This window comes from Podarcis liolepis (genome assembly GCF_965112155.1).
Source record: "Podarcis liolepis genome assembly, chromosome: 10".
Classification (NCBI taxonomy): Eukaryota; Metazoa; Chordata; class Lepidosauria; order Squamata; family Lacertidae; genus Podarcis; species Podarcis liolepis.
The window spans coordinates 68,898,675-68,915,512 of record NC_139562.1 but is presented as its reverse complement, the minus strand read 5'-3'; the positions used below and the strand labels follow the sequence as shown (position 1 = coordinate 68,915,512).

The 16,838-nt window shown below is 42.4% G+C and overlaps 1 protein-coding gene across 2 annotated transcripts in view; it reads right to left on the bottom strand.

Moving 5' to 3' along the window:
* RELN (reelin) overlaps nt 1-16,838 on the bottom strand; it is a 311,434-nt gene that overhangs the window by 66,237 nt on the left and 228,359 nt on the right. For both annotated transcript variants that reach the window (XM_083463882.1, XM_083463883.1), the window contains 7 exons: nt 14,789-15,024; nt 11,513-11,670; nt 10,439-10,646; nt 5,686-5,762; nt 1,490-1,648; nt 400-588; nt 23-296 (listed from right to left, as the gene is read on the bottom strand). In XM_083463882.1, coding sequence (XP_083320008.1) covers nt 23-296; nt 400-588; nt 1,490-1,648; nt 5,686-5,762; nt 10,439-10,646; nt 11,513-11,670; nt 14,789-15,024 — 1,301 coding nt within the window. The remainder of the gene's footprint in view (nt 1-22; nt 297-399; nt 589-1,489; nt 1,649-5,685; nt 5,763-10,438; nt 10,647-11,512; nt 11,671-14,788; nt 15,025-16,838) is intronic.

The following is a 16,838-nucleotide window of genomic DNA, read 5'->3' as shown; positions in this document are numbered from 1 at the left end:
GAATTAAGATAGTAATTCTTACATCGTTGCAGGTGGGAGGTAGATGGTCACTCGCTTCCAGTTCTGAAACCTTTCAGAAGTGTAAATTGAGCTCTCAGTGTAATGCTGACATCCTATCCTGGGAGGAACGCACTCTTCGGTCACCAAATGCCAGTCTCTCCCATTGTTTATGGAATACTGGAAGTAAATACTGTGGGAATTGCTGAGTGGCTTGCTACAGCCCATATTCAGCTCAAACTGCATGAAGGTGGAATCAGACACATGGAAATCCCAAGTCTCAGCATAACGAGATTTTCCTAAGAAGAGTGCAAGGAAGAAAACCATTTTACTTAAAATTCTTTTTTTTAAAAAAAAAAAGAAGTTGTAGTGTGTTTGCATTTTACTAAATGTGAGCCTTACCTGTATTTTCACTGAATATGAGAGCTGTATCCATAGAGAGGCAATCAATATCTACTTGACCCCCTTGGACCCTGTACCAGTTAGCTTGTAAATCGACAGAGCCATCAAATTTATCTTGAAAACCAGTCTGAGAGCTGTCATTCATTCCTACAAGGACATCATCCAAAGCCCACTGCGCTGAATGCTTCCCTACAAACAAATAGAAATATTTGGTCATTATTTCCCTACACTTTATGTCGGGGGGGGGGGGAACTAATTTATGAGGTGGTTGGACCAGATGATTCTTGGAGGTCCTTCCAACTCTACAATTCTATGATATACCGTATTTTTCGCTCTAGAGGATGCACTGGATGATAAGACACACCTAGTTTTTTTGGGGGGGAGGAAACAAGAAGAAGAAAATTCTGAACCCCAGAAGCCAGAACAGCAAGAGCAACAGATCTGGCTTCTGGGATAGCCTCTTGCTGTTCTGGCTTCGGGGACAGCCTGTGAAGGCACCCCGCTGCCCTGCGGAGGCTTTGCGCAGCTAACCCCAAGCTAGAACAGCGAGATGGAGCACTGTGCTGCGCTCCGTCTCCCTGTTCTGACTTTGGGCTTAGCCGCGCAGCCTGCATTTGCTCCATAAGACGCACGCACATTTCCCCTTACTTTTTAGAAGGGAAAAAGTGTGTCCTATAAAGCGAAAAATACGGTAGGTCTAGTGAAAAATCTTCATCCCAACTAAGAACTTGGTCTGTCTGAGTTGAGATGGCTAAGAAGGCAAAACAGGAGTGGAAAGCTTGGTGACAGTAGGAAAAGATATTTCATAATCAAATGTGGGAATCCAGGGCACATGTGGAGATTCATGGTACAATTAATTCACTGTACAATTAAACATACTTGAATTAGTAAACAATGAACAAAATCAATGGACCTTAAACATATGTACCCTAATATTTGAACACACCAAGGGTTTGTTTTGCCAGTGTTTATAGAATAGACATGTTAATGTTCATTAAACAAAATTGTATCTTCCCTAGCCATTACTAGGTCTTAAAAATTACATATGAAATTGTAATGGTAAAGGTTCATAATAGTGTTAAACACATACCATGTTGAGGTTGCCACCATCGGAAAGCGGTGGCTGGTGTTTTGGCCTCACGAGGCAATTCTATGGATACAATCTGCGGTTCTAAGAAAGACATGAAGTCCAGTTCTCGCAGCAGATACCAGCTTATTCCATTGTCATTTGAATATTGAACTACAAGTCCTGTACATTAAGATGGAACACAGTAATTTAGTCAAAACCCTGCAGAAAACCTAGGATCACAGGCCAGTCTTCACCAGCGGACACGGAAGACAAAATTTAAGCAACTCTTCCATAAGTTCAAGGTAAGCTTGATTTTAAAAAATTCTCTCTTTTAAAATGAAAACTTATGAGCTTGTACAGACTATTTGCTTTCTGATAAATAAGCACACTTAAAAGCTTTTCATCTATTGCAACATAAACAAAGATTTGGCTCCTATTAACCTGTTTCACAGAACTTGGAACTTTCCTGAACTCCTCTTGTCCCACTAAAAAATCAGTTAAATTAAACTACATATTATAAAACGTGTTTTGTTGAATTTGAATGGTGAATTTCAAAGAGTTGCTGTGTTTTGGTTCGCATATTGTTTTGGACAGTGCAAATTAGGTAGGTTCACTTTTCTTTGTGAACTGAACTAAATTTATCCCGTATCCCTGTTTTCACATCAACAAAGCAGCAAGATTTATTCCCTCACTTCAACATATTGCTGCAGAACTGGAACAAGTGTAATAGTAACAGATAGGTAGCCGTGTTGGTCTGCCATAGTCAAAATAAAAAAATTCCTTCCAGTAGCACCTTAAAGACCAACTAAGTTAGTTCTTGGTATGAGCTTTCGTGTGCATGGTATGAGCTTTCGTGTGTATCTGAAGAAGTGTGCATGCACACGAAAGCTCATACCAAGAACTAACTTAGTTGGTCTTTAAGGTGCTACTGGAAGGAATTTTTTTATTTTAAGTGTAATAGTAATGCTACAAGGGAGGCCTGCTGCCATTGCTCTTTAAAACAAATACCCACTGCAAGTTTTCTAGTCAATAATTTATTATTGATAGTGCTAATTTGATTTTAAATCCATAAACACAAATTAATACCTGCATCTCACTAGCGAGGCATCTATACTTCACAGATAGGAGTACTCTGCGGGAGGATTTAGAGAGATTTACATTTGAAGTGGCAGCATTACACTGAGGCTGAGAGATGTCTGTGAGCTGGAAATCACATGGGGAGTCGGGGCTTTTGGGCATTATGGTTTAAGAGTTATAGGAGAAGATGGGGTTAGTTTTGAATTTGTCTCTAAAGGATTGTTCCCATGGTGCTGGCGGCATAATGGAGTCCAGCCTTTGGGACTAAGCAGAAAATCACACAGAGGCAATTTGTAATCTACCATGCATGCAATTTTGAGTTCATGCATAATTAGTCTTTTATCAGTGTATGGTCATATACACAAAACCCATAAAAAAACCCAGAGGGGTACTGTTGTGATAACTTGGTTTGAGAATTAATAACCAAGCAGAATTAATAACCCAGCAGCAGCCAAGAATCAATGCTTGAATTACTTTTCAAAGTAATGCAGTACTTTTTCTGTCATGACAACAGAGAAATTGTGGCTTTTAAAACATTCTAATTTTCATTCTGTATGATGCTGATATGTTTGACCTATTTCTCCCTAAAGATAGGAGCTCTTTACCATGAAAAGTTAATGTTATAGTTCTACAAAATTAATATGGAATATTCAGTGGCCCTCAAACTGTAAAATCATAGGATGTCAACAGGCTCTGGTAGAGGATATTACAGAACACTTCTCTGCTTTTTGTAACAGAACTAAAAACTCACCCAGATGTTACTTTTACGACGAGGACGGGCGTCCCTGTGAACACCCAACTTCCTAGCCATTTTGTGAGGCTATAAAGTGAATTTCTTTCTCAACGGCAGCAGCTGGCAAAGAAACTCACAATACCATGGTCTTGTCTCATGTGGTCAAGGCCACTGTATAGTGAATTTTCTTGCAAGTGAGGAGAAAATGGACTATGGAAATGGAGCAGAGGGCTATCAATGTCTGCTAGCCATGATGACTCTGCAACCACAGCTGGAGGCAGCCATGTTTCTGAAGACCAGCTGCTGGAAACCACAGGAGAGGAGAGTTCTCATGTCCTCAAATCCTGCTCGCTGGGTTCCCGCAAGCATCTGGTTGGACACTGTGAGAACAGGATGCTGACTCATATGGACCATTGGCCTGATCCAGCAGGCTCTTACTATGCTGTTGTGCTATTCCTTACTTACATAGTTCATTTGGCCTCAGAGTATGACCAACAGCAGGAAAGCTGCCACACAGATAACCATTCTCTCTGGTGAAAGCAATATTTGTGCTCAGATTGTTTCACATGAGGCCGTGCTGTGTGTTTTGACTGCTCAGAATTCAGTATTATTTGTTTCAACTACATAGGCACAAAAAGAGAAAGAGCTCGACCACAGCAAAAATTGAGCAGCGTAAAAATTAAATATAAATGTTAGTATAAATAATACTTCCCCTAACTTCAGTTTTTATGAGGTGACTCAAGAATAACTCCATTAATTGAAAGACCATAGAGTTTGGGACTCGTATAGCTAGGAAATAAATGCACATTCGTCTTTATGCCTACTTTGTCAAAATGCTCACACACATTGGATCCGTGTATGAGCAGGATCAGGCCCAGAAGCCTGTCTGCCCCATCATACACCCTGGTTTGCCACAGCCCAATGCTAGCAAAATATAGCCTAAGCTGTTGCAGTAGCTGGACGTAGGAAGAGGTTAATTTCCTTGATGAGCAGAAATCACCCCATGGGTGAGTTGATCACAGGTGCAAGGTCAACTCAGCCAGTTGCTGTGGTAATGGCCCAATTCTCCAACTATATCTGTGATTAACGCATGGCAGCCAGTTCAGTAGCTGTTCAGTGTTGTGCTTTGATTATCTGAAGTTACTTAGAGCAACGGCAATACTTTGTATCTGTATAAATCTGTTCAGGCATCTCCCCACTTGGGCGCAACCGTGTCTATGCATGGTGCCGGGAAATAAATGAATAAACCAATTCTAACCTGAAATGGTGGGAGACAGCTGGAAATTCCTATGTGGCTTGTGAGGAGACCCTCCCCAGAGCCCGAAGAGGATGTCAGTGAGCCAAAAGTCTAGGAAAAAAGACTCCAAGGGTTCCAAAATGGCACACAGGAGCTCTCACTGCTGCCAGGCTATGCTGCTGAACAGCTGTTGGGCAGGAAGCTGCATGTACTGCAATGGGCTCCCTACATAAGTGCATTTTGCTTATGTGCGCAGGGGTCCAGAATGTAATCCCTGTGTAAGTGGAGAGTTGCTTGTATCTGAAAAGCCTACATTTTTCTGTGTGACCTTCAGCTTATGTGGGGCTGATGTTCTGGGATCAAAGTGTAAAGCAAAAAATTGCATTGTCAGAACACATTGGGTTCAATGGCGGGTGGGGTTACCAAAGTCTTTTTTTCCAGAATGCCCGCCCCCTTTTGTTTTAAATTATTTTGCCAATCGCATAAAGTCAAATGCACATAAATTGTGAGTTACTCGTGTAACTTTGTCCGGAGCTGTTTTGCTGAGCCTATTCCTTCTACAACAGTAAAAGATTTGGACCTTACTCTGCTCCTGTGTGGTGACTGGTACTGCAAGCAAGATCCACACATGCACTGTGTGTGCATCTTAGACCAGATTCCCAAAACAAGCATCCGCAGCAAGGAAGACTTTCACATACAGCCGTATGTGCAATGGCACTCACATGATCTGGAATCTCAATTGCACAAGATTCCAGATCGCATGGGTCCCTTTGTGCATGCCCAAAGCTTCCTCATTGCAGTGTACACAATGTGCACCAACATCAGGAGGCCTATCAGCTTGCATGACATAGAAGACAGAAAGGAAACTATTAAAAAGGACAGTATTGGGATTCAACAGCAGTGGTTACTAGGGTCAGGAAGTAGGATTAACCCCTTCCCTAGTGTTTCATTGACTGTATGCCTTAGTGGCCAAGCTTCATTGATAGGGATCACACTCAGGTGTGAAATGTGAATCTGCCCCCAAAAATCAAACTGATGGGCATTTTGCGAGGGTGAAATTAGTGACAAAATAATGGGTTTCCATATGTCTTTCCCAAAAATTAAGACACAATATCAACAAGACAGTTTTAAATATGTGAAAACTTACAACTAAATAAAAATCGAGTTTACCTTCATTTCTGGCTCTGGGTTTGTTGCAGCCTGTGCCGATTGTTTTGCTTCCAATTTGTACATAAAACTGAACTAGTCTGTTAACAAAAATGTTGAACATTTCTTTTAGGGGAGAAAAAACCACACACACAGCATAGTTAAAGCAGGGGTTCCCAATTGGTGGTCTGCGGACCCCAGAATATCCACATAACCCACCCAGGGGGGGGGGGGTTTGTGGCACTGTTCACATAACAAAAACTACCATAGAGATATCATATTTTCAAAAGTAGGGGGCCCATGGATTGGCTTTTGAAAACAGGGGTCCGCAGCACTCAGCTAATTGGGAACCACTGGCCCAGAGGATAGTATTATCAGACACATTTTCCTAGCACGTGATTTCTCTTTAAATCGTAGTTTGCATAGACCTCTGTTTAGCTCTTCCTACTTAAAATTGCTTCAAATTTTTACTAGCCTGGGGTGCCACAGGCATTATGGGAAAGGACACCTTTTAGGTGTTGCCACTAAACAGCAGTCTGATGCCCTTTACTCCTGTGGGACTTCTGCCCCACTCATTAGAATTACTTAGTGACAGGAGTCCATTCCCTGTCTCACCTCTTCACGTAGCTAGGGAACTGGCAGAGTTGGAGGATGGAGGAGAGAAGCAGCTGACGCAGGAGAGTGGGCTAGGCTTCAAAGGTTTATGTACTAAAACATTGCATGGTTTTCAAACATATCCTATAGTGAGGCTGATATCCTTTATATACCTGGGAATAAGGAAGATCCACTGAACTTAATAGGACTTGTCTGAATTAAATGTCTACTCCAGAGAGGCATTTAGAGCACATTGCATAGCGCCCACTCACATATGGTGCCAGGAAATAAATATATAATTCAACCCAAACCCGGAAATGGTGGGAGAGAGCTAGAGAGTCCTTGTGGCTTGCAAGGAGATTCCCCCCCCCCCGAGCCCGAAGAGGACATCTGTGAGGCCAGAGGAAGCCCCAAAGAGACCAGAGGCATAGCGGAGTTTGTTCACACTGCTCAGCCTCCCCACCTAACAGCTGATGTACCAGACAGCACAGCAGCAGCCACTCCCCCCCCCCCTGCATTCTCCAGCCTCCTGCCAGCCTCAGAGCTTCAATTCTAGCTGTGGATATTTTTGGATACAGTATTTTTGGTACAGGTTGGAAAAAGAGCAGCAGAGAGGGCATTTAAAGAGGGTGCTCCCCACTTTATGTGATTTCAGTTATGCGTGAGAGGGCCCGGAGCGCAACCCCTGCCTAAGTGGGGGGATGCCTGTAATACAAAGGATACAAAAATAGGTGATGGTCTTTTCTTGGACCCAGTGATTTTTGTCACGTGTTCTCCAGGGAGGTCAGTCCTTATGCCAACCTGTTTCCCGTTTTACCTGGTGCAAAAGGGATCAGGTACCAAAGAAACCCATTTCCCTTTGTTCCCTTAATTTTTAAATGACTGTTTTGTGCCACTTCCTTGTTTTTCATAATTGTGCAAACCTCTGCCAACCTTTTAATTAATATTTCATATTAATTAAAATATCACACCAGGTTGTTTTGCTGGGTTGTTTTTTTTGTTCAGTCATCTTATCACTTTAATTTGTTTTGTTATAATCAAGTAGAAATGGAAAATAACACAAACGTGGGTATAAACATGGAGATTGTGGTGAGCTGTCTCAAAGGGCAAAGTTTCACTTGAGATTGCATCAAATGTTATATATTTTGTTTTAATTGTAATTTCCTCAGGGACTATCCATTAGACTTTGACCACTTCGTAAAAACTTAACTACCAACAATGAATAATATGTCTGCATTTTGCCCTTATGGAGTGAAATGATGTCTAGCTACAAATTTTGATTTAAATATGCTTACAAAGCATATTTGACGTGGGTGGCACTGTGGGTTAAACCACAAAGCCTAGGACTTGCCGATCGGAAGGTCGGCGGTTCGAATCCCCGCGTCGGGGTGAGCTCCCGTTGCTCGGTCCCTGCTCCTGCCAACCTAGCTGTTTGAAAGCATGTCAAGTGCAAGTAGATAAATAGGTACCGCTTCGGTGGGAAGGTAAACATCGTTTCCGTGCGCTGCTCTGGTTCACCAGAAGCAGCTTAGTCATGCTGGCCACATGACCCGGAAGCTGTACGCCGGCTCCCTTGGCCAGTAAAGTGAGATGAGCGCCGCAACCCCAGAGTCGTCCGCGACTGGACCTAATGGTCAGGGGTCCCTTTACCTTTTACAAAGCAAGCCAAGGGAGGTCCGGGTGGAGAGGTACAGATATGTTCTTTGGCACTGAATCAACCAGTGCCTAAGCCCATCTTCTTGCATCAGCCAGGGAAGAAGATGGAGGGAGGCAACTTGTTCTATTGTTCTTTCTGCTGCATTTACAGCTATGCGGGGCAGGAGGGAGGGAGCTAGGTCAGTTTTTCAGCCACTTGGGGGAATATGTTGGAGAAACAAGAGGGCCTGCGACTCCAGCATATCCCTTTCCAGTCCCCACCACCACTGGAGCCCTGGCTGTGGCAGAGGGATGATGTTGGAACTTGGCGCTGCCTCAGCCAGAGGGTGTCCAACTGTAAGTGAGCTCCTCTGACTCATCAACTGCCCCTCTGAAGCCCCTCAGCTGCCCTCTCAGGATTTATTGCACTGCTTTCTTGATTTTCTTTTTTCAAATAAAGTCTTTTAAAACTTCAGGAATATAGAGATTTAGAAACAGAAAATACTTTTTGACAAGACTAGTCTATCTGTGGTGATTTGAGTCTGCCAACAAAATAAGAGAGACTCTTCTGTGGCCATTAGCTGCAGAATCTGCAGCACAGATGAAAGCTTAGGTGGTTACAGCTAACAAGCCAGATGTCATCTGCTGGGGAACAAAAAACCCACCCCTTTTGCAATGCTTATCTAGCCTGTGCAGCTGTCAGGTAGCTCCCATATGTGGCTGCAGTGACTGATCAGACAGAGAACAAAATCATAAGCGATAGCCATTAAGAATAGAATAAAATTTCGTCTGGACAGCCTACTGGCAGCCCACAAGACAGAAATGCTACAGGCAAAATTCTCAGCCATTCAAGGAAGGTAATGAGGTGACTGAGGACAGAGTTTCTTCAGATAGGGCTGGAATGGTCCCCTGTCTGAAACCCCAGAGAGCCACCGGCAGTTAGTGTGGACTGGCAGTCACTGGCAGTCAGAACTAGTGTTATGCAAGAAGCATCACAGCATTATGAGTGGGACAGAATGCACAGCCTGCTTAGGAAGGCTAATACAACCATCAGTACCCCAGGAACCTATTCATGCTGGAAATTTCATGTTGGAATGCAGGTCTGTGAAACTGTACCACTAACAGTTGTATAGGATTTTGGCACCTGCATATTGTCATAGAGAGGTGTCATTAATAGGTCACTATTAAGGGGAAGAGTAGCTTGCTTTTATTGTTTTTTATAGAAAGACCTGGGTCTACAGAGTTTAAGGCTGGGAATGGACACAAAAAGTTGATGATACAGAAGTTGGCCAGGTAGTCAACAGCAGTTCAGGTACGACATTCTTTGTAGAAGAAGAAGAAGAAGAAGAGTTTGGATTTGATATCCCGCCTTTCACTCCCTGTAAGGAGTCTCAAAGCGGCTAACATTCTCCTTTTCCCTTCCTCCCCCACAACAAACACTCTGTGAGGTGAGTGGGGCTGAGAGACTTCAGAGAAGTGTGACTAGCCCAAGGTCACCCAGCAGCTGCATGTGGAGGAGTGGAGACGCGAACCCGGTTCCCCGGATTACGAGACTACCGCTCTTAACCACTACACCACACTGGCTCCCAAAATTAATTGGCTTTTCAATAGGGTGTGTTGCAAATGTAATATTATTTCTAAATAAAACTGTCTTCTCTGTTTCTGTGGTCATTACAGAATGTTGATCAATTGAACCATGAGGAGTACAGTACACCAACACTCTGGAATCTGTACTCTGGTTTCCTCCTATTTCCAACTTTTCCATGCACCACCGTCAAGAGATTCCTCAAGTGACATTTGTGCACTGATGCAATCAAGGGCACAGAACAAGGTATTCTTGGTGGCTGTTCTATTGCAGGATGCATGAACATGAAGAGGCTTGCTAAAGTCTGAGAATCATCCACACACAATATAATATAGTCCTGATAGAACTGGCATTCAAAACAGACTGGGCTTAAGCAAGCTGAGTGTGATTTCGCTGTATGTTTGAAAAGAAAGCACTTTTGTCTTCAAAATGCACATTGAATGAAATATAACTGTCTGTTCTAAATATAGCCAGAGTTTTTGTTCTGAATTTTAACAAGTTATTTCACTTTGGCTCTGATGATATACCCACTTCAGTAGCGGATGGCAGGGTGTGGCAGCAGTCTTTACCTAGCCTCTAGGCATAAGGTCATTATTGCTTTCAGGGAGGGACATGCCAGTGGGGAGGTCAGTTCTATGCAAATGCACAGGAAGAGTTCATATAGTGATCCTGCTGGTGCGTTTGCACAGTGCTGACCTCTCTGTCACCATGCCCTTCCAACTCTCCCTCCTGCTGCTGACAGGTCAGCTAAATGCCATTGCTTCACCATGTAGTACAAAAGCTATTTTTGAGCCTAAGTAACTTTATGTCCCTCAAATTACTGTAACTCTACATAAAAAGCAGTTCTTCAAAATCCTTGTTTGTTTGAGAAGTACTTGAAACTTGTTCATTGTTCTGCAAAAATTGATGGCAAAGTAAGGTCAGTATTGCCCACAGGTTTTAGAAGCAGAATATACAACAGACCTGATGCTTGTGGTGTCCAGAGGGACAGTTCTTGCTTCCCTTTTGCCGGGTCCATTGAAGTAAAGAGATTTTCCATCACTGAGTATTCCACAACCATTCCCAACTTGCCCTCCAGTTATCTTGTACCAGAGAGGGCTCAGCTTCCTCTCAAACCTGTCGAACATCTCACTGTGGTTAGGTACGTTAGATACACAGGTTCCATGTGAGGCTTCAGATGGGGAAGAAAAAAAATATGGGAGATTCTTTGTAGAAAGAGTGCTGGGTAGCAAAGGTCAATAAACTGGCAAGCAGCATTACATGAATCACATGTATTAGTCTCTTCTGCACAAAGCTCAGGGGTGATAACATTTAGTCATTTTTGTAAACACCCCACCCTCCTGCTCCTGCTCTCTCTGACACCAATTCTCCCTCTAAAATGAAAGACATCCAAAATGAACACTGGCATTGAAGTGTGTTGCAAGGAGGAGCAGGCAGTGCTATTGTTCAAGAATTTTTTCACCTTTATTTGTTTGTTGTTGAGGACTCAGAAGAGAAGCCCAGCATTTTTTCTGGGTACTTTTTTTTTTTAGGAAAAGAAGAAAAGCAAAGCATTGCAAACATAATTTTTCACAGAAGCTTGTAAGAAGAACCACATGATGTTACGGTCTAGCAAGCTGAATATATGTGAATATAGCCCTAGCTGAAGATGGAAACTTGTATATAGCAGGTAGAGCTGGGCACACAATTCCATCCCTCATCCAGCTATGGAGCCTGCCTGTGTGCTGTTCTCTTGTAAAAACTGTGCTAGTGAGCTGATCAGCTGTTTGGCAACAAGAGCAGGAGGCTGGATTTCTGTTCCCTCTACTTGCCAAACAACCAGTCAGTCTCAATGCTGATTCTCCCAGATGCCTACATGCATATAGATATAGCTGCTGTGTGCATGAAAAATTAGTTTCAGGCTCCACACACTGCCAACAGTTCCCAAATATAATGTTTAGTTCCTTCTTCCCTCCCCAAATATAAGCACAGTCAAATGGATGAACGGAATGTTACGTATTGATATCCACAGCAATTCTTTATAAACCAATGTCTTACCTGTATAACCCAAGTCACAAAAGCAGACTCCAGAGATGCAATCCCCGTGCCCATTGCAATAGTTGGAACAAGGCTCTGATATGTATACCCCATCTAAGCCAAAAGGGGGCACACTCTTTTGTGAACTGCTCTCTTGGATCCAGCGGAATCTGGTTTTACTGTATGGATAGAAATATTGAAAGCAGAAAACTACATGGAACGTCAGAAAGATATGCTATATTACACAAGCTCTCAAAGTAGATACCACATAGTAAGAAGAACTCTGTGATAACAGGAATAGATTTAGTCTTCAAAAAGATGTGCATGCACTGCTACTGCTATAAAACATTTACCATGAGGTAATGGTCTGCAATGGCTTGCACACAATGGAGATGTACATAGTATTTATTTGTACATAGGTATATGCTTATATAACTAATATTAAACAAAACTTGTTGTAAATCATTAAAATGATGGCGATCCAATTGAACTACATTAGTGCGGCAAGTCTAAATGCAGCCATTCATGAAACTAGGTGAAGCTGCAGTTTGTTTTTGTCTGATTCAGATAATCTTCCCACCAGGTGCAGTGATACTGGCTCTATGCGCCCGCCCGCCCTGTCACTGGGCATGACTGCTTTGCCTCCAGGCCTAGTCTGAACTCATGTAGATATTAGATTTTATGTATTTAAGCCACATGTAAGTCTAACACCAGTAGTCCAAATTGCACAACTGATTTGTCCTGCAAATAGCCATGTTATTGACTATATGTATGCTGGGCCTATACAAACATTTTAGCAGTATATGGATGTGCAGCAGTAGTACAGGCAGGCGAGTTCAATTCTGTACTCTCTACTTTGCTCCTAAGAGCTTCTCCTAAGAGTCAATAATATAAATTGGGCATGTGTGCCATGAAACTGGACGAGCCCAGAGAATGGTCAGTGGTGCAAGGTGCAATATAATTCCTGAAGTTAAATATATGGTACGTGGCTGGGAAAACCAACTGCAAAATCTATGCATATTTCTCTGAGTGGCTTGGACTCATGAGAAAAACATAATAAATAATTCCATAATGTATTAAAACTTGGAAGCAAATTCCATTGTTATTAATGGAACTTACTTACAAGGGAATATATTTAGCACTGGGATGTAAATCTGTCAACATACAACAGTTACAGCTGACACATTGAGAGAGGTAACAGTACCCCATCTGTAATGGCAACGGGATGAATTTAATTATGCCGATCCGCACTCCTTTCGGGTTGGGCAATGTTGCTTTGCTTTTGCTTCCTATTCCTGATTATTTTGCAGAACATAATGCTAAACAGACTGTCGCTACTGATTTGGTGCTATTTGTGTCGGGCAAAGCAAACTCGTTAGTGTCAGCTTTGTGTGACTTGGCACTTCTGTTTGTTGGTTAATTAAGGGGAAAATACTTAAACTGCAACACACACTGATTATTTGATACATTCTCACCATGAAGACACCAGCTCCCCCTGCTACACAGCATGCCATGCACTGTAAATATTTGTTAAGGCAGTAACAGAAGGAGCCAGTCTGAAAACTCACACACACATTACAACAAAATATCTTGGCCACTACTGCTAGCAAAAGAGAAGAGGGGGGCAGGAAAACTCATGAAATGAGCGTGCACAAGGAGTATGTCCATGTGCATACGTGCTTGAGTCCCAAGATAAACTCCTACCTATGTCACACACTTTTTCTTTGAACAAGGCATTTAGGCTGTGATTTGCCCATCTCAATTCTGGAAAAGACTGTTTTGGAAGGTGCTGTTTCCTAGAACCTAAGGAATCCGTTCCTACCTGTCAAAATACTACAATATTGCCATACTTCCAGAGAGTAAAAGCAATGACTAATAGCATCTGAATCTATAATGGATACAGTAGCTTGGGATTCTGGAGCTAATACAGCTTTCTATACAGCACCTGTCCTAATTGTCATTTAAAATCCATTGCAACTACATGTTTCCCTTCCAGATGCATTAACAACCCTAGTATCTGTTCCTTTGAAATAGAGCTCATAGGTTGCCACACAAAGGACTATTTCAGCTGAAATGTTAAATGCTCCCCACACCTTTCTTCTCATCTGACATGGCCACACAGGGGAGACTGAAAGCATTGTTCCCTGTTTTATATAGGCAAACTCCCTGTTTGTGGTTGTGTTCCTGGCCTGTACTAACCAAAGTTTATATCTATGTCTGACCTGGAGAAAATCAAAACAAACCGGTTTGTTGATAATCCAGGATTAGAAACCATGGTTTCCTTCAACAACCCAGTGTTTCTCAGCTATTCCCAAGTGTGAATTCCCATATGTTGTTGGACTACAACTTTCATCATCTGTGACCTTGCTCGCTGGGGGTGTTTGTTTAAACTGAAATTTTTACTGTTTTTAAGCCATATTCATACTAATATGAATATGGTTTTGTGGAGTGAAAAGTGGTATTCAACACCACAGCTGGTTAGGTTTTTATTTAGGGTGGCACTCAGCTGAGTGTTATTCAGAGCAGACCAACTGAAAGAAATAGCTCTAAGTTAGTCCTGTTCATGTAATTTCAATGGGTATACTCTGAGTAAAACTGAGCTGAATGCCTCCCTAAATAAATAAACAACCGGCTGTGGCGACTGCAAATGGTGCACACGGCAGTACTTCAGGCACAACAGAGGTAGGAGCCAAAGAAATCACACTGGATGATCTACTCTGTACTGGGTAGGCACTTGCTATTGTTAGTCCTTCTGTTTCTGTTTGCAGCTGGGAGAATGTTTTGGATATTCTGAACCGGAGTTTTGCTCGCTCTGCACAGAGGAGTCTTCCTAACACTCATCATCATCAGCCAATGACACGGCACATTACACAGTAGCTCAAATGCCCTTCTGCTGCTTCTTTACCCAGGAGTAACTGTTTATGAAATTAATCCTATTGATATGGCTTATTTTATTCAGAGGGCTTATCGCTCTCCAGCCAGCCTTCCAGACCTAATTGATAATCCCAAAGAAAGAGGGAATACAAAGGAAGAAAATGTTATTTGTCAGAAACATGCTCTTTTCTTTTTACTGCAGCTTGCATGTCTAAAAGATATTTTTTTAAAAAAAATAAAATGCTGTGCTTTGTTTTGTTCTAATTTTATAAAGAAACTACTTTTCTGGGGTTTCTTCAACAATAGCCTGAAAATTGAGGTAGCTGCCAGATTCTTGCAGCCTAAAACAGAAACAAACAAACAAACAAACAAACAAACAAACAAAAAAACTATCATGCGCCATAAGTTCATCACAACCCGTACCTGGAGGCAAGAGATCTTGGAATGACAATGGTAATTCTGGTCCAGTCTTCAAAGTCGCCTGTGTAATATGCGGTTGGCTCAGTCAGTTCTCGTGAGCTTCCTTCACATCCTTTGACCCCTGGCGATGCTGGGTAACAGCCTTCCTTCACTAATGACCAGTACAGCCCAGCATCATGGGAATACTGAAGGAGCACCGGAGCAGAACTACTGAACTGATCTGTGCAACCTATGTTCAGCTGCAAAATAAATTTTAAAAAATCAGAAACAGAAATGGTGGAAAATCAGAAGGGAGTGCAAATGTCAGATGTAATGCTGTGTTTTATTTTTCTTAACTATTCATGTCTTCATTTACATTTATGAATCTGCCTGCCAGAGAACTTCAAGATAACTGGAGGGGGATGTTGTTAGTTTCTGAAGAGGTTTTCAACCTTTTTGAGTCCACGGCTCCCATAACCAACTACATTCTTTCTGCGTCGCCTCTGTGGGGCTCAGGAGCCCAGTTATGTCACTCCTTGCCTGCAGAGCTGGCAGCCTCTCACCTTTTTTTGAACACCCTCCCTTGTGAAGTGCTTCCTCAGCCTCCTCACCTCTACCCTCTCCTTGGGAGTCCTCCAGGCAGCCCCTGCTGTCGTTCGTGGTCTCTGAGCTGCCCCCACCACACCCCAAAGAGAGGGGCCGCCCAGAGGCATCTTTTGCCTGCTGCAATAAACAGCTGTGCAAGCCTTTGGGAGGCAGAGATGCAAGAGGGCATCAGAGGAGGGAGGGAAGGAAAGAGGGACAGAGGCCAGTGTTGTCCACAGCACCCCAGACCACCATTCAAGGCACCGCAGGGTACCATGGCACACTGGTTGAAAACCACTATAATTGGGTATTGTGTGGTTTCTATACTAATTCTGAAGCACTGTATTTATCTCCAGGGGGTTGTAGGGCACTGTCCCAATCGGAAAGCATTTACTGAAAGTACCATAACATTCCCGCTTAAACAAAGTATCAAAAATGCACAGTATAGCCCTATGAATGTTTACTCAGAAGTAAGTCTTACAGTGTTCAGAGTCTTGTCTAGACAACCCATTCATTGAGCATCCATTGACCTTTGCTTGCACACAGCTTACAGGGTCATACGGTGTTTGCTTTTTATTGGCTATTCATTCTGATTTGCTTACGTGGAAGTTATATCGTATGTCTTCCCACCACTCGACAATTTATCCCACACTTATTAGTGCATTTCCCTGTCGCTTTCCTGGTGGCAAAAGTCCTTTTTAAAAAAAGGGTATTTGTTGTGACAGAGCAGCTGAATACATTTTAATTGTGAATATAAATACCTCCTGCAAAATATAGGTGGTGGCCCAGGTGTGGGTGAACATAACTGTAGCCCTTAAAAAGACAGCATAAATGTTATGGGCAAGTGCACTTTACTTCAGACAGTCATGGTGCCTATGTTCTGAGGAAGAGGGAAGGGAATATATTTAGGTAGATGCCATTTGTGTATCACCTATGAACTCTCTGGCCCATTTGAAGTATCGAAACTGTGCTTCACCAAATTCTGCCCTTCCAAAACTTCAGATACAATTATGCATTTACTTCTCAGAATTTCAGCTTTTAACCTGCTCTTGATTATTTGTGTAAGCAAGTGGTTTGGAAAAAGACCAAGTCATGCTTTTGATAAAGTTAAATAAGAGACATCAAATCAACTGAAAGAAGAACGATGCATATTAGTTAACCCTCAGTACTTAAGGCAATACCTGTAGCTTGATTTAGCTAGCTATTAACCTTATAGAAATGCTACGCTAATGTGTGAGCAACTTATCAAATGAAGGGAGAATGTACAAATGCAAATGAAGCCTTCTCTGATTTGCAGAACATTATTACCTGCTGCACTATGCAAATTCCTCAACCTGTGCGTGCCTGTCCCCAGGGGGCAAAATGGTTGCCACTCCTGGCTTAAAATATAAGTCATGCCAAAAAGCTAATCTGACTTACATATATCAGAAGCTGTTTGCTGAATTCAGAAATCCTATTAAGCCTCTGAGAGCAAAAAACAAGAGTCTCC